The 21,914-nt window shown below is 39.7% G+C and overlaps 1 protein-coding gene across 1 annotated transcript in view; it reads left to right on the plus strand.

Moving 5' to 3' along the window:
* The window catches only part of MYOZ1 (myozenin 1), an 86,239-nt gene that overhangs the window by 34,657 nt on the left and 29,668 nt on the right, over positions 1–21,914 (plus strand). Inside the window, exon 3 of the mRNA XM_030203401.1 lies at positions 13,424–13,611. Within this exon, the coding sequence (XP_030059261.1) occupies positions 13,424–13,611 (188 nt within the window). The remainder of the gene's footprint in view (positions 1–13,423; positions 13,612–21,914) is intronic.

Consider the following 21,914-nt stretch of genomic DNA (forward strand, 5'->3'; position numbering starts at 1 on the left):
CTATACCAAGATAGTATGACACATTACCAAGTTCTTTTATCTCAACATTCAGGTTTAAACACTTTACAATGTCCTTGTACTCTTGCTCACTTTTGCTTGCAATGAGCAGATCATCAACAAAAGCTAAAATGTATGCATATTGTCCATTTGTGCACCTAGTGTACAAACATTTATCTGCTTCACCTTGCTTAAATCCTAAATTTGTCAATATTTCATGCAATTTTTCATTCCAACATTTTGCACTTTGCTTTAATCCATAAAGACCTTTGTTTAATTTACACACTAGCTGTCTTTGTTTTGTATTTATGAAACCTGTTGACTGTTCCATGTACAAGTCTTCAGTTATATCTCCATGAAGAAACGCTGTTTTCACATCAACGTGGTTGACTTGCATGCCTTTTGAGACTGCAATGCTCAGAAGTGTTCTTATTGTCGTGTGTTTCACTACAGGTGCAAACACTTCATCAAAATCTTCTCCATATTTTTGAAGATATCCCTTTGCCACTAATCTGGCTTTATACCTTTCCACTTTTCCTTGTGCATTCCTTTTTAACTTGAATACCCATTTGCATCCTATAGCTTTCTTGCCAGGAGGTAATTTTGTAAGAATCCAAGTATTATTTTTATCCAATGCATCAATTTCTTCTTGTGCAGCTTTATGCCATTCAGCAGCTTCTTCTGCTGGCATTTTCTCAATCTCATCCCATGTTAAGGGCTCTTGAGCTTCTGCTGACTTTGTTAAGTAAGACAGTCTTAGGGGTGGAACACCTTTGTTTTCCCTGGATGAGCGTCTGACAACAGGTTGGTCTGACCTTTCCGCATCCTCTAAATCTGAGAGTTCTTCTCCAATTGATTCCCCTTCTCCAACTGTACTGTCTTCTTCAATGATCCTTTCTGTGTCTGCTTCCTCTGCCTGTTCCTCGTTAGATACAGATGAGTTGCTTTCAGACATCTGCCTTGGTATGGCATTTATATACACTGGCATGTCTATTATGGTTCTAGTTTCATATTCTGGATGATAAGGCTCATCTGGGATAATCCAGCCTTTATCAACCCTTTTGTTTTCATCAAAATATGTAACATGTCTTATGCCAACAATGCCAGTTTTCAGATTCAAAATTCTATATCCTTTGTGTCCTGGAGCATAGCCAACTAAAATGCCCCTTTCTGTTGTGGAATCCAGCTTATGCCTTCTTTGCTTTGGTACATGAGCATATGCTGTACTTCCAAATGTTCTTATGTGTGACAGGTTTGGCTTCCTACCATGCCATGTCTCATGTGGTGTGCGCTCAGCGCCTTTAGTTGGCATTCTGTTTTGTAGGTACACTGCTGTGAGAATGGCTTCCCCCCATAGTCTTTTAGGGAGATTGCTATCTGACAGCATACATCTGGTCATTTCCACAAGTGACCTAAATTTTCTCTCTGCAACAGAATTTTGCTCTGGTGTATAAGCTACTGTTGTGATATGCTGAATGCCTTCTTGTTCTAGAAATGTGCGCATGCTTTGTGAAGTGAACTCACCACCATTGTCAGTCTGAAGAACCTTTGGTTTTCTTTCAAATTTATTGCTCACCATGGCTACGTATTTCTTCAGCATGTCTGTGACTTGACTTTTTTCTTTCAGCAAATAGGCCACACAATATCTAGAGAAATCATCCAAGAATATTAGCACAAATCTGTTATTTCCCAATGATGGGATATTAAACGGTCCACATAAGTCACTGTGTATTAAGTCCAGCACTTTATTACTCCTATTTCCTGTGTATGCAGGAAATGAGGGTCTCACACCTTTTTGAGTAACACAGTCTATGCATTTCTCCATTTTACCAGCATTTGCACTTATCTGAATGCCTGTGGCTAGTTGCTTACTGTAAAGATCCTGGATCACCTTAAAATCACGATGTCCCAGGCGGCGGTGCCAGATTTCCGGACTACATTTACCATCATTCTTCCTTACTTGCGCCATATGTGAGGCTTCACCTGAAATGCTCAGTTTATAAACATCATTATGCATAAAAGCTTCAGCATACACTTCATCATTTTTAGAGATTGTGCACTTACTATTTTCAAAATGAATCACAAATCCCTTCTTATCTAATGTAGATACACTAAGCATATTGCAAACTGCTTGGGGAATATACAAGACATCACTTACAGGAATTTCTTTAACTTCATTAGACACTTTGCATTTTAAGAATCCAATACCTTTTGCTTGGATCTTAGCAGTCCCTGCGTTTGCAGTTTTAAGAATACCTTCCTCTGGACACATTTCCTGAAAGAAATCTTTACAATTGGTTAAATGGCATGTGCTCCCTGAATCCAAAATCCAAGTACTTTCATTTGAATTATTATTTACCATAGTCAAAGATTTTTCTGCCATTAGAAAGCCCTTGTGTTTATCTTTGTCCTTCATACATTTCCTGGTTTGAAAATTCTTTAGTTCCATTGGCTTAGGTGAGCTAGAGGGAGTGTTTTGTGTTTCCTTACACCATTTAGATACATGTCCCTCCTTTCCACATGAGTAGCAAATCAGCTTGCCCTTGGGTGGAGTTTTCCCATAGCTCCGCCTTCCTCTGTTCTTTGCCAAGAAATTTGTTTCATTTCTCTCTGACTTGCTTTGAGAACACATCTCCTCAGAATCATTTATTATGCATTCCTGCCTTAGTTTTGATGTTGTCTGTTCAAAAGATTGCCCTTCAATGGCCTCATTTACAGACCTAAAAACATCAAACTTCTTTGATAGTGAGGTAAAAAGAAATGCTCTTTTCAATGCATCACACATGGGAATTCCAGAAAGTTCTAGCTTTTGAAATGAAGACATAAGATGCATAATGTGATCATTACATTTACTTTTATCCCTTAATTTGGTTTCATTCAACTCTGCCAACCAAATTGGTTGCTGCTTTGCATATGTAGTTGCATACATAGTTCTCAGTTTATATAAAATGTCCTTTGGTGTATCTTTTCCCTCCACTAATATGGCTTGTTTCTCTGAGAGAGCTTCCAAAAGCATGCACTTCACATAATAGTTTGCATTGTCCCATTCAGCCATATTTTCAGCTGTTCTGTCTTGGTCTAAGCATATATTCAATCTTTTTGCTCGAAGGAGACATATGAATCTTAGTTCCCACTGCTGATAATTAAACTCAGTTAATTAGGCACCTTGAGAGAATAGAACAATAGTGAATTTCTTCCCTCAGCCATTTTCTTAGCCTTCTGTCTGCTGTGTGGGGGGAGAGAGAGACAGACTGAATCTTTCCTTTAAAACTTAAGAGAAAAATGTGGCCTTTTTTTCTGCCTGGTAATATTTCTCTTCTTTTTCAATTCCTGGCCCTGGGCCCTTAACCCTTTTGTTGGATTATTTGTAGTAAATAATTAGCAGATTTTAGTACACACAGCTTCAGCTTTAGAAATGTTAATTTCTTTCTTCATCTCTCTCTCATTCACCCCTGAATAATTCACTGCTGAGTCACTTTAAAGTTGAAGTAACAAAACATCTGTTTACTCACAGTTTGCAGTTAGATTATAATCAGACAGGCTTATATATACATATTACTATACATTTGTCTTATCAGCTCCTTCCATGTGCTTAGATGGTAATGGATGCTCACACCACCATAGATCCTCTCAGGTTAGGAGAGATCATGAGCTCCATGTGCTCCATGTGCTGCATCTGCTGTGTCTGAACCCCCACAGGAAGTTGCATAGCTGTGTGACCTCTCTAAGTAATTCACATCAGAGGTCACAGAGTAATCACAGAGAAATAATAGGTGACAGGCAATGCATGTAAAAATACAATAAATTCCAACAACCACCCTAACCACTAGGCCACTCCTCCACTCCACTTTGCTAATGGGGGTGCACATGGGTTGAGAACGCAGGTGCAAGTGTAAATTATAGAATTCTATCTTGTCAAATACACTATCCCCCTCATTCTATAACAGTGTGCCTAAAACTAGGCACCATTTGTGCAAGTATGATAGAGAATACTAGCACATATGTGTGTATGATGCACACTTACACATGTATGTATTAGACCGGTATTCTATAACATACACTCACAATATGCTTAGGGAGAAATTCTATATATGGTGCCGTAAAACCACTCGGTTAGCATGATTCTATAAACTATGCCTAAAGTTAGGAGTAGTTTATAGAATATGCTTACTCTCCATTCTTGTGTCTAAACCTTTGGCACACCCATTTAGGCCACCTAAGATCAGGCCTAAATAGCTACAACTAAGTTAGATGCAGATCAGATGTATTCTATAATAGTGAGCATAGTTTTTTGAAATGCCCACAACCTGCCCATTCCACACCCATGGCCACGTCCCTTTTCAACTGTGCGCATTAGAATTTACACTCACCACATTATAGAATACGCCCAGAAAGTTGTGTGTATAAATTCTAATTAAAGCCAATTAGTGTCGCTAATTGGTTAAGTACCAATTATCAGCACATGGCCAAATTAACACACATGACTTAAGGTGCCCTCCCATAGAATTTGGGGGTTAACACATAACTGCCAGGGGAGTGTACATATGGGAGGGGCATGGGTGTGTCTTCCACATTCATGCACAGGTTACAGAATACTGTAAGTTATGTGTGTAAATACTGAACTTAGGCATCAACATTTACAATGCCAAAGACCAGGTCTCAGGGTTAGCAGATAAATATATGCACATTTCTTCTGACTTACACTAATGTGTTTTTATAGAATCATTGCACAGCTCGCAAAACTGAGGCACCTAATTTCTAGCACACAGTTTTAGAATTGCCTCCTATATCTTTTATCCACATTTGCTTACATCTCCTTATGATCTTGGGCAAGTCACTTAATCCTCCATTGCCTCAGGTACAAACTTAGATTGTGAGCCCTCCTGGGACAGAGAAATATCCAGTGTACCTGAATGTAACTCACCTTGAGCTACTACTGAAAAAGATGTGAGCAAAATCTAAATAAATAAATAAATAAATAAGTCTAATAATTTGGTAAGACTTCTCTTTGCTAAACCCATGCTGAGTTATTCCCATAAAGCTGTATCTATTCATATGGTCAGTAAATTTTTATCTAAAGAGAACAGCTTCTATCATTTTCCTGGGAATCAACATCAGGCTCACTGGGACATATTTCACTGCATCACCACTGGAGCCTTTTTAAATTACATGACATCTTAATTCCTATAGCTCGCAGATACCTTGATTAGGTTCTATGCAGATGACAAATAAGAGAATAGGCTTGGACACCGCTAAGGAATTTCAATAACCATACTATTACCATATTCATAGCCAAATATCTACTGTCCAACATAGATCAAGTTGGAAAACAACAGAGCAGATTAGTGGAAAATCAACATGAATTTTATTAATAAAACATTAAAAAGCCCGACACAGGCTGTGTTGGTATAAATGACAAGCCTTTACTCAAAATACTCTTTTCTGTCTCAGATAACGCTCTATAAGAAATGTTATAAACTGTATTTAATACCTTAAATTGGTGTTATTAAAAATCATATTATTTTGTATTCTGATTGATATATTTTATATGTAATTATTGATCACATACCGTTCAATACCTATTGTATTACCTATTTTAGTGAAAGTTAATACTATGAATGTATTCTTTAACATGATAGTCTATTTTATTTATTTATTTATATTCACAATTGCCATGTTTGGTCATATATTTATCTAATTCACCTTTGTATGTATATATACAGCTTTTTACATTACTTTTCAATATTATTATTTATTAATATTATTATATATTTTATATATTTGTGGCATGCACTTATATATTCTAAATTCGTACACCTGTCATGGTGTAAATATGTTTTCAGCTGGGTTTTTACTTTTATCAGTTTATTTGTGTGCTTTATTTGTTTTCTTGTAGCCCCTGACGCAGCCCTATTGGGCAAAACACGGCCTGTGTCGGGCTTTTTAAAGTTTTTTAAAATAAAATTCATGTTGATTTTCCACTGATCTGCTCTGTTGCTTTCCATCTTGGAGTTTGCGGATCGTCTGCCTTGTTGTTTTCTTGGACCCCAACGTAGTACATAAGTAATGCTACAATGGGAAAAGACCAAGGGTCCATCAAGCCCAGCATCCTGTCCACAACAGCAGCCAATCCAGGCCAAGGGCACCTGGCAAGCTTCCCAAACGTACAAACATTCTATACATGTTATTCCTGGAATTGTGGATTTTTCCCAAGTCCATTTAGTAGTGGTTTATGGACTTTTCCTTTAGGAAACCGTCTAACCCCTTTTTAAACTCTGCCAAGCTAACTGCCTTCACCACCATAGATCAAGTTACTGTCATATTCCCAAATCAAATTATTTGATTCTATAAAACATAAGTTTGAAACAAAAAAAGTCAAATAATTCCTCAACATTCTAATTGAGACTGTCAGTGCAGTCCACACTGTTACTGCTTGATAAAAGAAAGATGATGATAGTATCTTACTATATTTAACTAAAAAATATCAGAAAACTTAAGATAATCTGTTCGCGGAAACACCGTACACCACCTCCATTTAACAGTCTTATAAAATGAGCCATGCAAAGTGGAGCAGAACTATATAGAATTTTAAAACCCATCATACATATTTTAAACTTAACCCTAGCCTCAATTGGTAACCAATGGAGTTTGAGGAAAATAGGAGTGAACTGTCAAACCTCTGAGCTGAAACTAGTAATCTGGCTGCTATGTGCTGGACTGTTTGTCATTTCTTAATTAAAGCTTTAGCACAGTCTGAATGACAACAATATTACAGTAATCCATTTGAGACAGTAGCAATGATTATGCAACCAATCTAAAGACAGATGTTTCAAAATATTCCCTGATTACTCAGTTTCCTTAATAGCACAAAAGAATTCCCCCCTCTACCCCGATATTCAGCCGGTGGCAGGCACTGTGGTTGGCTGCCACTGCTGGCGCTGACCCTGGATATTCAATGCCATGCCATTTCTGGTGACCACATTGAATATCGGGGGGCGCGGGGGGGGGGGGGGGGTTGGCCGGTTCTAACTTAACCAGCTATGTGGATATTCAGCACTGGCCAGTTAAGTTCATAGCAGGCAAAGAAAGGACTGCTATTTATGCAGTCCAATTTGCCTGCTAAGCTTAGCCGGCCAGTGCTTGAGTATTCACAGATAGCCAACTATGCACTAAGGGGGAGATTCTATATATGGCACCTAAAAAAATCAATGTTGAAATCAGTGCCGACTAAGCATATTCTATAATCGGTGCCTAGATTTAGGTGCCGATTCTAGAATGCACTTAGTTGATATTTCAATGCCTAAATCTATGTGCATCCATTTACACCAATGAAAATGTGGTGTAATTCTCAGCACGTAGATTTATTTATTTATTTATTTGTAACATTTGTATCCCACATTTTCCCACCCATTAGCAGGCTCAATGTGGCTTACATTATACCGTAAAGGCGATCACCAAGTCCGGTAGATGTTAAACAAATACAGTTTAAAATAAGGGTCAGGTAAGGTTAGAGTAAACAGGTACAAAAAGGGACAAGGAAATAAAGGAATATATAATGTCCAATGCGAATTAGGCACACTGGGTCATATTCTATAACTAGGCATGTAAATTGCAGAATGCCTACGAAACACCCATTTCTCTGCCCATAACTGCACCCCTTTTTGCCTGCACACGTTAGAAGTTTGGCGCACATCGTTACAGAATATGCTTATTGAGTTGTTCATCTAAATTCTAACCAGTGCCAATTAGTGCTTATTACTGCTTGTTAAGGGATGTTATCAGCGCTCATTAGCTTGTTAAATTACATGCATTGTTACAGAATCCGGGCTGATTTGGATGCTATATGGAATCTGGGGGTAAGCGCTAATATTCAGTGGAGACAAACAGTTATCTTGTACTGAATATTAGGACTTAGCTGGCTAAGCAATATTTAACCAGCCGGGAAAGGGAAATGGGACTTGATATACTGCCTTTCTGTGGTTATTGCAACTACATTGAAAGTGGTTTACATAGTATATACAGGTACTTATTTGTACCTGGTGCAATGGAGGGTTAAGTGACTTTCCCAGAGTCACAAGGAGCTGCAGTGTGAATCAAACTCAGTTCCCCAGGATCAAAGTCCACTGCACTAACCAAGAGCTACTCCTCCACTCCTCATCAGGAGCCATTCCTGGCCAGTTAAATAGCACTGAATATCAGGCCCTTTGATAATTTTGACTATCTCTAAGAATTCCTAAAATCCACACAGAGGTATCAAATTTATATTTCTCTGTGTTAATCTGGGAATCTTGATGGGTCCAAATGTGATCAGAGCTTCCAATTAGCAGGAACTTTATCTTTTCGCTATTTAATTTCAGTCTGTGGGCTAAGACCCAACTATCTATTCCTTTAACCTTTTTAGAGTAGCATCCTCGTCTTGTGGTATGGGAAACATTATGGTAAATATCATCAGTATAAATAAATGAATCAACACCTATCTGATCCAGTTGACTTCCAGTGAATACATCAAGATATTAAATAAGATGGGGGAAAGTGGGGATCCCTGTGGGACCCCACATCGAGACTGCCAGGTCTCTGATAATATTCCTTTCATCTTCACCTTAAACAGGGCCCTGTTTACTAAGCCGCTTTATAGGCATGTTAATGGTTTTAATGCACGTTAACCATGTACATGCATTAATCGTGGACGTGCCTATAATATCCCTTTAGGTGCTTACACGGTTAGCGCGTGCGCTAATTGTAGGTGCATTAAAAACGCTAACGTGCCTTAGTAAACAGGGCCCATGGGGGGACATAATCGAATGGGATGCCCAAGTTTTCCTGAGGGCGTCCTCACAGGACGTCCCCACGAAGGGGCAGGGAAACCCATATTATCGAAACAAGATGAGCAGCCATCTTTCATTTCGATAATACGGTCAGGGACGCCCAAATCTCAACATTTAGGTCGACCTTACAGATGGTTGTCCCTAGAGATGGTCATCCCCGATTTTCGGCCATAATGGAAACCGAGGACACCCATCTCAGAAACAACCAATTCCAAGCCATTTGGTCATAGGAGGAGCCAGTATTCGTAGTGCAGTGGTCCCCCTGGCATGCCAGGACACCAACTGGGCACCTTAGGGGGCAATGCAGTGGACTTCAGAAAAAGCTCCCAGGTGCATAGCTCCCTTACCTTGTGTGCTGAGCTCCCCAAAACCCACTCCCCACAACTGTACACCACTGCCATGTGAGTACAGTGGGTTTCTGGTGGGTTTTGGAGGGCTCACATTTACCACCACAAGTTTAACAGGTAGGGGGGTATGGGCCTGGGTCCGCCTGCCTGAAGTACACTGCAGTACCCACTAAAACTGCTCCAGGGACCTGCATGCTGCTGTCATGGAGCTGGGTATGGAGGCTGGCATAGAGGCTGGAAAAATATTTTTTAAAAATCTTTTTTTAGGGTGGGAGGGGGTTAGTGACCACTGGGGGAGTAGGGGGAGGTCATCCCCGATTCCCTCCGGTGGTCATCTGGTCATTTAGGGCACTTTTTGTGGCTTGGTCGTAAAAATAAAGGACCAAGTAAAGTCGGCCAAGTGTTCGTCAGGGACGCCCTTCTTTTTTCCATTATTGGCCAAGGTCACCCATGTGTTAAGCACGCCCCAGTCCTGTCTTCGCTATGCTTCCTACACGCCCCCGTGAACTTTGGTCATCCCCGCGACGAAAAGCAGTTGAGGACACCCAAAATGGAACATAATACTATTTCTGTACTGAAGTCTTTTCTAAATCCCGATTGGGAGGAGTGCAAGATATTAAATTTATCTAGATAGATCTTGAGTTGTTTAGCAGCTCAGCCCTCTATAATTTTGTTTAAAAAAAGGATTGGAGGCAACTGATCTATAATTAGTCACATCCTGCAACTCCCACTTTGTGTTTTTAGGTATAGGAGTTACGATTATATTACTACAAAAATTAGGGAAATTCCCTGCTTGAAATTTGGTGTTTAACCAGCATTTCAGCACATCTATAAAACTTGGAGTCAAAGTTTTTACTAAGAAGGAAGGGCATGTGTCCACTGAATTTTGAATATTTTCTAAACAAAAGTTGTACCTCAGCATCTGTAATTAAGGAAAAATTATTCAATATTCTGTCTACTGGACTTTCAGATGATCTTGTATTAAAGTTTCTAACAATTATACTAGAATTTAATTGATCTGTGAGGGACTCTTTTACAAAGCCATGGTAGGGCTACCACAGCAATTGTGCTTGGCAAATCAGCTCTACTGCAGGAGCATGGCGGCAGTTCCAGTGTGTGCCGCACGCCATTTATGGTGCTTGGAAAATATAGTTTTTTTACCACTGGATTAGCGCAGTAAATAGGAGGCGGTAAGGGCTCCCTCAAGAAATGGCCATGTGGCAAGTGCTTAACTTACCACACGGCCATTTCCATTTTTTAAAGTCTTTTTACTCTCTGTGGTAAAAGGGGGCCTCAATGCACAGCAAACCACACCACAGCTTGTTAAAAGGACCCCTAAGTGATTCTACTTTCCTCCTGAAGTAGGAAGCTAAATAATCTGCAGTAGGGGAAATCTGACCAGACAGAGTGATAATATCTTCTATCGTTAAATAATTGACTAGGTTCAAGAGTTTTTGAATCTATGTTTTCTAATCCAATTAACACTAAAATAGTCTTTTTTTCTGCAAGTTATTTGAAATTATATATCTTGACTGCATTTTTCCAATTGTTTTTATCATCTGGGGCATGAGTTTTTCTCCATATCCTTTCTAATCTTCTGCATTTTTGCTTAAGTAGTAACAAATCATTTGTAAACCATTTTTATGATTCCCTAATGGTTCGCCTTTTCTCTGATAGAGGAGCTATCTCATCTAAAATGTCTATGCTTATTAAATTCCAAATTTTAATAATAACATCCACCTGTTGTTTATCAGTAGTGAACAATTTATCTGCCTTACTCCAAAAATCAGTGGGTTCCATTTCTTTCCTTAAATATTACACTATTTTTTGGACTTTTAGACCACCTTTTGCTTTTTTATATAGTTGTCTTTCCAATTTATAGTGAAATCTAATAGATAGTGGTCAGACCAAGGTACAGATTGCTAAGTGTTTAGTTATACCAAAAAATTATTTGATTCATGGCTAAAATGTGCTATTAAATCCAAGGTATGCCCTTTCTCTTGTGTTTCTCGATTATTGAGACAGAAAAGACCAAGAGGTCCAAAAAATCCTAATAGGTCATTAGTTTTTGAATCTAAATTGTTCTCTAAATGTAAATTAATATCACCCATTAAATAAAATAAGGTCAGAATTTTAAAAATTAGAACTAGCAAAGTCATTAAAAATATCTTGTTTTTGACCAGGTCCCTGGGGGACAATAAACTAAAATACTACCCAATGAATCAGCAAAAGCATCATCCTTAATTTCTAAACATGCTGTACTTAAAGAATTTATGGGGGCTTTACTAAGATGCGTAGGTGCATACATGTGTACAATGCAAATCAGATTAGAACTACCACCCAGCTATTGCGTGCCCCTAGTGGTAATTCTAATTTCTACGTGCATCCAATATGCACGGCAGAAAATAATTTCTATTTTCTACTGTGTTGTGCTAATTGGGCAGTAATTGGCAGTATACATACACTGACTATTACCGCCCGGTTAACACGTGAGGCCTTACCACTAAGTCAATGGCTGTGTAAGGTCTCAGGCCCAAAATGGATGTGCGCTGATTTTAATTTTGCCGCACATCCATTTTCGGCAAAAAAGGTCTTTATTGCACGTGAGCTGAAAAATAACATAGTAACATAGTAGATGACGGCAGAAAAAGACCTGCACGGTCCATCCAGTCTGCCCAACAAGATAACTCATATTTGCTGCTTTTTGTGTATATCCTACTTTGATTTGTACCTGTGCTCTTCAGGGCACAGACCGTATAAGTCTGCCCCGCACTATCCCCGCCTCCCAACCACCAGCCCCACCTCCCAACCACCAGCTCTGGCACAGACTGTACAAGTCTGTCCAGCACTATCCTCACCTCCCCACCACCAGCCCTGCCTCCCAACCACCAGCTCTGGCACAGACCATACAAGTCTGTCCAGCACTATCCCCGCCTCCCAACCATCAGTCCCGCTTCCCACCACCGGCTCTGGTACAGACCATATAAGTTTGCCCAGCCCTATCCCCGCCTCCCAACCACCAGACCCGCATGCATCCTGTACACGCGTCTACACCAGCGCAGGCCATTTTTCAGCGCACCTTAGTAAAAGGACCCCTTAGGGATTTAGAATTTTTAAAAAGTCACTATGGAATCATTTCTAAATCCCCTCAATCTTGGTAAATGAACTACTCTATAAGTTGGGGGATAGATGTCTCTCAGATTCGGATCTTCGTTAGTCATTGACCATGTCTCCATTAAAAACAAGAAACCTGGTTGATTGTCTATTAACAAATCTCTAAGTATTGCTGTTTTGTTATTAATTGGCCTAGCATTAACATAATAGCTGGGTATCGGTGTATAAGAAACAGTATTTTTATTTATTTATTATATTTGTATCCCACATTTTCCCAACTCTTTGCAGGCTCAATGTAGCTTACAATGTATTGTTATTGGTAGATAGTAGATTGGGAGATAACAGTTAGTATTACATAAAGAATAGCGTAATCAAAGTTTAAACAAGTAGATATATGTAGAAAGCAGTGCTGATAAAGGTAAGGTGGAGATGACATAAAGAATAGCGTGATCGAAATTTAAACAAGCATATATAAGCAAAAAAAGTGCTGATAATAGGTAAGGTGGCGATGTATTACATTTATTTTGAACATTAACCAAGTTACTTCTCTTACAGTGATTTATGAGGCAGCAATCAACCATCATGACTTTTATAATGATCTTAGGGATAACATTTTTCATATGTTGAGAGCAATCAATTGAGTTGGGTCAAGTCTGAGAGTTACTGATTCTTATTTCAAGACATCTATCATAAAAATTAAGCTCAGGTAAAAAGCCAATCAAATAAGCCCTGTTTCAAATCTTCCCATCCCCACCCCCTCAGACTTAATGGGCATCCAATGTAGATGGTGTAACAAACTGATATTCAAAAACCTTAAGTTATACTGGTACTTCATTTTTGAAAATAAGTTTTTTTTTGTGTCAGCTGAAAATTCGGCACGTAACTTTGCTGGTAGGGACACTACTGACAATTTACTGCTTCTTGTCTTGCTTGTGCAGTCTTACCACAGCCCTCTAGGCTAGGAGCTAACAAATTAGCTATTATGCAATAATAAATGATTTAGAAAAAGTGTTTTGGAAGACAAGGCTTTGATTTATTTAATCCATGTTATCTATTATATATATTTTTTTTTTTTTTTTTTTTTTTTTGAGTACCTTTTTTATAAGATATTTTCTGAGTTGTGATGCTTGTGTTTTGCAGCCTCCAGAGCAGGAGAATATGAAACCAATCTGAATCTAGGAAAAAAGATTAGCGTCCCGAGGGATATCATGCTGGAGGAACTGTCACTGCTCACCAATAAAGGATCCAAAATGTTCAAACTACGCCAGAAGCGAGTGGAGAAATTCATCTATGAGAATAATCCTGATGTGTTCTCTGACAATTCTGTGGTAGGTTGCAATGATAGAATCAGATTCAAGTGGAAAGAAAAACCATTTTTTATTGAAAATGGGTAGGGCCGGCTTAGCCATTAGGCAAACTAGGCAATCATCTAGTGCAGGAGCTTCTGGGGAATGGCAAAAGAGCAACTGCAGTTAAATCAGAACAACAAGTTCTGAAAATTACACAAACTCAAAGAACCAATAGCCCATATTTTTACCAGCATGGAGAGTGAGTAATTTTCGTTTCTTTTTTTTCATGAAAGATTTTTAATATTTAAATGTACACTTAAGCATCTTTGCAATTACATATATCGAATTTATGGATACATTGATCTATCATATCCATTATGTCACCAAAAGCATTTCCTTTGGTTACAATTAATGAGGCCGGTATACAAAGTGATTTAAGTGGGCTGGAGAGGCTCTGGCTCGCTTAACTCGCCTGTCCTTGCCCAACCGCTGATATTCAGCGGCACTAAACCGGGTAGTGCCGCTGAATATCGCCACTGACCAGCCCCCCAAAAAGTGGGCCTGTCAGGGGTGGGCCAGGGGTCTTGTTGGGGAGAAGCCAAGGCTTATGCAGGTGCCAGTGATATTCAGTTGATCTCTTGTGCAGCAGCGTGATATTGCTGATGCACCCAAGCATCCTTCTAGCTTGTACCATCGACTTTTCTACCTATTTGACCATCTTAAGATCATCACATATAATCATACACAAGTGCTGCTCCTCTTTCATGCACAAAAGTTCTTCATTCCCTAAACTGTACCATTCCCTTGGATTTTGCAGCCCAAATACATGACCCTACATTTTTTAGCATTAAATCTAAGCTGCCAAATTCCAAACCATTCCTCTAGCATTGCTAAGTCCTTCTTCATGATATCCACAACATTAGGGGTGTCTACCCTATTACAGATTTTGGTATCATCTGCAAAGAGGCAAACCTTACCAGAAAGCCCTTTAGCAATATTGTTTACAAGAATGTTAAATGAACCAGCCCAAGAGCCGAACCTTGCAGCACATCACTGGTAATATCCTTTTCCTCAGAATGAGCTCCATTTACCACTACCCTCTGTCACCTTCTAATCAAGCAGTTCCTAACCCAATCATTCACTTTAGGGCCCATAATGAGGATACTTAGTTTATTTAGTAGTCGTATATGCAGAACAATGTCAAAGGCTTTGCTAAAATCTAAATACACCACAATTAGCGCTCTCCCTCGATCCAACTCTCTGGATAAAGAAATTAATCAGATTTGTCTGACAAGACCTGCCTCAGCACCTGTAATCCACTGAATTCCAAAACCTTTACTATTTTCTGTTTTAAAAGTGTTTCCATTCATTTACGTAACACAGAATTCAGACTTACTGGCCTATAGTTCCCAACCTCTTCCTTACTTCTGTTTTTGTAGAGAGGTACCATATCTGCCCTTCTCCAGTCCTCCAGGACCAAGAGAAGCATTGAAAAGGTCAGCCAGTGGAGCTGCTAGAACTTCTCTAAGTTCCTTCAGTACCCTCAGATGTATGCCATCTGCGCGCATCACTTTGTCCACCTTTAGTTTAGCCAGCTCCACATGAACACAATCCTCTGAAAATCATTCAAGGACTACCACCCCTCCACTCCCATATTGGGTTTCTGAGAGCATACCAATCTCCCCTTTCCATCCTGTGTTTCTTTCTACTTTCCTTTCTGCTTTTGAAATGTTATTCGGCATTTGAACAGATTTCAAATCAAATAAAATGCTATTTTTATTCTGCACTTGCTTACTCAAAGGAGCAGTAAATGCCCTCAGCTTTCTGAGGACATTTTTTTCTGTGCTGTATAATGTCTGTTCAGTGGCTGAGTTTACAAGTTCTTCAGTCAGAAGTTCAAAGTTCTGTTTCTTAGCTACGGAAGTTGTAACTGTTCTGATTTACAAATTCCTTTTAATCTTGAGAGTGTTTCTATCTTTGTGTTACCATTGCTAATGAATTCTTTTTTACCAGCACTGTTTCGCTGGTTTTCTATCTCTGCTGAAAAAGAATCGTCACTGTTTGTGTTTGTGATATTCCACTCCCCTAGAAGCTAAAAGCCAGAGCCCCGATTAACTCTCATATCTATTGTGGAGTATAATTCTTATTGCTTTTAAATTTTCTGCATTCAATCATTACATAGCATGCAAATAAAACACACAGTTTCTCTCTTGATCCTATACTCACTCAGCAGCTAATTGTAATGCCTCTCTAGTGAGTAATTTGTTTCCTTGATCTCTGCAAATTCTCTGTTCTGTTACTCAAGGAGTGTCTCTGCATCACAGATTGCTGACAGGAGACGGCTGTTAATTTCACAGTGGGAGCAAACACATCAATCCCTGGCCAAGCCACAAGAAATATTAAATCACCCATGAAGGTTCATTGACCCAAAAATGCTTTAGCAGCATCAATTTTCAGTCGAGCCACGAGAGATGCCCAGTTTGTCACACAAGTTGCCCCAGAAGAACCAGTGCTAGCTTTGCCCATTTGGTGATTTTCTGTTCCTTTGCTATTCTGCTGTTCTGTGCCTGCCTAGAATTTAAAGCTTTCTGCATGGAACTAAAATGTCTGTCACAGCTACACTATCTCAGAAAACATTTAATAGACTCCCTTCAATTGCCATGCACATGATCCCAAGGCTGCATAATTAAACCACAAATATCCCTAATAGTCTGGAATATTTACATCTGAAAGCTGAGCCATCCTATATCTGACACCAAATGCAGCACATTCTTTGCATGACTCTTTTACAAGGAGCAAACAAACCCATATCACACACCTCAGGATAGATATATGTACTTAGCTGTTTATTAGAAATCTGCAATCACAGGGAGCTGGCATAGCTGCTATTCATCAGATGACAATCAGCACAATTAGAAGATAATCACAGCAGACAGATGTGCAGAAACAGTGGGGACATTTTTCTGTCCCTGCCATGGGAAATACTAGGGCAACAGCCTTGTACAGGACTGGGCTCTAGTATCTGCATACAAGATGTTTCAGCAAAGTGTCCCAAGCAAAAATTCTAAGCAAAGTATTAACAGAGTATACCTGTAGATATTACTGCAGATGACCTAAAATGGAGTCCCAAATAGCAAGATCACAAAGTAGAGACTATACTGGAGATTCCTGGAGTCAATAAGAAAATGCAGAAATATGAAAAAGCATGCTTACAACACAGGTGTCTATTCTGTGATAGTAAATCAGAGATGTTCTCATCTCACTGTGCCTTTTAGTGTCTGTTCATTCTAGGCACTGCTGATAAGCTATGCTGAGGGAAACAAATACATAAACCAACCATGCTCTTGTAGCAGTCTGAAATATCTCAGCCAAAGAATAACTATATGGGTTAAAGAGACAGTACACTTTTGCAATGAGCTAGGTCCCAGAAGCCTGACTTTCACCCCTAAAATTAGCCAGGGTTTTTCCATCCTCTATTACCCTCTGGGCTGTTAGTACAAAATATGTTCCACCTCTGAACACCACAGCTAGTCTCAAGTATAAATAGGCATCACCCTGTGAGATGACTTCATCAGGGATCTCCTTGCATGGTAACGATAGTAACTTAGTAAATGATGGCAGATAAAGACCTGAATGGTCCATCCAGTCTGCCCAACAAGATAAAACTCATTTTACATGGTATGTGATACTTTATATGTATGCCCAAGTTTGATTTATTCTTGCCATTCTCAGGGCACATACCGTAGAAGTCTGAGCAGCACTGTTCTTGTACGAAAAGTTCTGAAGCTAACATTGAAGTCCCTTAAAATTTACACTCCAGCCCATCCCCACCACAGTTACAATCAGGGCATTGACCGTAGAAGTATGCCCAAAAGCATAATGCTCAATTATGTATTTTTACAGGATTGTTCTAGGAGGGAGGGAGGGGTGTTGAGATTTTGATAATTTAACTCAACAATTAAAATCAACCCAAGGAGAGGGCCTAAGGACCTGAAGGATAATTAAGACCAGTGCAAGGCTGACAGTTTGCCTAGGGTGCCAAATATCTTTGAACTGACCTAGCAAATGGGGTAGAAGAGCTACATTCCTCTATCATATATCCAGGGCACATTGAAAATGCTGTATGTGCCCCTAGACATTACAAGAGGGGTGAAATATATTTGTACAATATATTGAGATATATACTGTATGAAATGCAAGTGGAAAAATGCAGACAACTAATTTTACTAACATGCACTAATGTCAAATAATGCACTACTTTACCACAGATCCCATATTATGCAGTGGGTCCTAGCTACTGATAATATACATTAATGGCATTAGCACAAGCTAATACAGTTGCACGCATTTATTAATGCTAGCTGTCAATCATCTGAGTCTTGTGGAAGCTTTTATATTTATTTATTTATTTACTTACTTACTTATTTAATAAAGGAAAAGAGCTGTGATATGTTTTGCCTTGCTCTATTAATGGATTTCAGAGTTTATTGGCATGGAAACTGCTATACAGTCTGGCAAATTTGACCTCCACATCCATGGGAAATTGGAGAATATATTTTTAGTCTTTATTGTAGTATGTGAAGCTGCCCAAAATATTTATTTAGATTTTGCTCACACCTTTTTCAGCAGTAGCTTAGGGTGAGTTATATTCAGGTACACTGGATATTTCTTTGTCCTAGGAGGGCTCACAATCTAAGCTTGTACCTGAGGCAATGGAGGGTTAAGTGACTTACCCAAGATCACAAGGAGCAGCAGTGGGATTTGAACCGGCCACCTCTGGATTGCAAAACCAGTGCTCTAACCACTAGGCCTCTAACTGTGATGCTGTGTGTTTTTATCATATCATTGTTGCCATTGGGAATGCCCAATATGATGGGCATTCCCAGTGACAACAATATGATAAAAACACACAGAATCTGAGTTGTTTCAAGAATAAGAGGTCAATTTTGAAAAAAAGAAAAAAGAATGGCAAGTGCTTCACTGAGGGGCCCTTTTATTAAGCTGCGTGAGGCACTTACGTGCACCTAATGTAGCTTAAAAGGGCTTACCACAGGGCGAACTCCCATATCCTGCAGTAAGTTTGACATTTACACATACAAACAGCACTGAGAAAAAAATTTTTAATTTTTTTTCTGTGGAGGAGGCATTTCAAGGTGGAGAGTGGGCATCAGTGGCGTACCGAGGGCGGGGTGGTGGGGACGGTCCGCCCTGGGTGCACGCCGCTTGAGAGGTGCAGAAAGCAGCCGTGCGGCTGTCAGTTCCGCTGGTTCCCTGCTCCCTCTGCCCCGGAACAGGTTACTTCCTGTTCCGGGGCAGAGGGAGCAGGGAACCAGCGGAACCGACAGCCGCATGGTTGCTCCCAGCAGGTAAGAATGCATCTGGGGGGGGGTCGATGCGCTGGGGGGGGGGTGTCATGCTGCATCCGGGGACGGACGGACACCGCTGCACCCGGTGGGGGGGTGCGCAGCGGCAATCCGCCCCGAGTGGCACCTGACCAAGGATTGCCACTGGTGGGCATTTATGTACCTATCAGCACATCTACATTACCGGGTACTAACTGTTTAGCACAGATTAACACGTGAGTCCTTACCACCTACAAAATGGGTGGTGGTAAGCGCTCATGCACTAATTTTTGTTAAAGGCCGCGCGCTAATAGCAATGTTAGCACATGGTCATTATCCACTACAGTAAAAAGGGTCCCCGCTGTACCGCAGGGCCCTTTTTACCGCAGCTTGGTAAAAGGACCCCTTAGTGGCAAGGAAAAACCTGCATAAGGGCTCTCACTAAGGTCAATCTTCCCTGCAGCTTGGTAAAAGGACCCCCCTTAGGTTCCTAATTTGCAGGAAATGTTTCAGATTCCTACATTTTGGCTTATAATTAATTTGCCTAGATTTAGGAAACCAGCAGCTAGAGTTACTAACATGCACTACTTGCATTTTATACTTATGGGCTTCTTAGCATTTAGCACACACTAATTCCATCAACACGCACTAAGCTTTAGTAAAAGGGTCCCTAAGTCCCTAACCTGTTTTCCATCTAATTCAGTCCATATAACTGACCACTTTTAGGTCATTAGTTCTAGTCAGTTTTCAAAGGGGCCAATTTGGGTACCTAACTTTTACATTAGTCTCCCAAAAGAGGAATTGGATACTTGGTATATAAAGCATATGAAATAAATAAATAAACCTTTTGAAAACAGATTCCTATTTGACCTGTTTTTATACTTATATGAAGCATATCCATTTGTACCTCAATCATGCCTACCTCCAATATCTGACCCATGGCTGTGTTTCTTATATGCAAATCAGATATATATATATATATATATATATATATATATATATCCCCTTTATTAATCAAATTACACTGGCTTTCCATCAAAGCGAGAACCACCTTCAAATTATGCACCTTTATCTTTCAAATACTACATGGCACAGCTCCAGACTATATGGTACCATTAATAAACTTACCTCAAAGAAACGCTGAATATGAGGCAAGAAGCTCTCTCAGACTACACCTCCCAAATTACAAAAAAGCAATCTACAAAACTGTCCACTCTGCAGACTTCACTTACCTAGGAACCAAATAATGGAATTCCTTACCACCCAAATTTAGAAATATACAGGAATATACTAGATTCCGCAAAATCCTCAAATCGTTCCTATTCAAACAAACCCTCACAAAGAACAACCATATCTCAAACAATTAATTATTACTTGAATTGGTTATTACTCTAGTTACCATTAACTTTCTCTTTGCTTCATGTACAATTTCTCATTCATAATAGATTTTCTAAATGTTAAACATCCACAGCTATCCCAGTATGTTTATGATATTGTAATTTAAAATCGGATTCCTTACAACAAATTACTTTCTTATGCATTATTCATTGTTATGTATCCAATACTGTTTATTATAAGCCACATTGAACTCAAACTTGTTTGGGATAATGCGGGATATAAATGTCACAAATAAATAAAAATTAAAACATAAGGAGCATGATTGTTCAAGCTTTTAATTTCTCTGCCAAAGAATAGGACTAGGGGAGGAGATGTAACATCAGAAGTTACATTAAAATGGCAAGCTCCAAGCATGTGGGAAGTGGTTCATCAGAGAGATGGAAATAGAAGCGCATGTGGTGGCCTCAATCATTCTGTTTAGGGCACCAAAATGGTGCAGCAGTGACATCAGGGCTTTGAGATCCTGGTTTCATGAGTGGATCACTTTTCACTGTTCTTACGCAAAGCACGGCCAGTGCATAAGAACCCGAAACAGAGATAGTGGTCTTATCAGAAACTGCCAGGCGCTGTGGGAACAGAGTGGTATACACATCCTTCCATCATGTAGCAATAATCTGGAAAACACCCCCTGAATTGGGGGACATTTCCCCTATACTACTACTAATCATTTCTGTAGCGCTACTAGATGTACGCAGCGCTGTACACATTATATGCAGGTACTTTCTCTGTCCCTAAAGGGCTTACAATCTAAGTTTTTTTGTGCCTGGGACAATGGAGGGTTAAGTGACTTGCTCAAGGTCACAAGAAGCTGCAGTGAGAATTGAACCCAGGTTGCCAAGATCAAAGTCCACTGCACTCACCATTAGGCTACTCCTCCTCTATCACTGCAGCTCCAATGTTAAGTGCTAAAGTTGCAAGGGGGGGGGGGTTAATTTGCAAGGAACAGCTGCAAAGGTCATGACTATATTCATGAAGTGAATAAGAAAGTTATCCTCATTAGGGATGCAGAAGGAAGAGGAATATTTGGACACTGAAAAGCTGCCTTTAGTCCCTCTTTGGCTTTGTACTTTTCAAGGCAGTTATTGCCTCCCCATGCACCCCTTGGTGAGGCCCGTCCTGGCCAGGGTACATGCTAGTGTTGGTTTGCCTGGTGGAAACACATCAGATCTGGCTAAGGAGTTTTACAAAAGGTTGCGTTTCAAAATTATGTCCAATTCTCAGTTCTCCTGGGAGCTGCATGATCCATAAAATGTCAACAAGCTTCACCAACTCAATAGCAGTTGCTATGGATTCCATTATGATGTAAAATACCAAAAGGATGAATAAAAAGCAACCTGAAACTACAATAATAAGAATTGTCTATGTCGTGGCACTGTTTTGAGGCGCCTCTTATAGAATAGTGCATAGATGGAATATTGTCATTTATGCAAATATGTGCACACGTTTGCACGTATATGCAGGTATTTAGATCATTTCCGTGGGTATTTGATGCTTAAATATTGGCACCCACTTTAAAGAATTACCCCCTGTAGCAGCGTGGCTCTGTGACCAGGGTTGGAACTCTCAAGAATACAACCACATGCAAGGGTTGTAAGTAAAACA

The sequence above is a fragment of the Microcaecilia unicolor genome, chromosome 5 (genome assembly GCF_901765095.1).
Source record: "Microcaecilia unicolor chromosome 5, aMicUni1.1, whole genome shotgun sequence".
Classification (NCBI taxonomy): domain Eukaryota; kingdom Metazoa; phylum Chordata; class Amphibia; order Gymnophiona; family Siphonopidae; genus Microcaecilia; species Microcaecilia unicolor.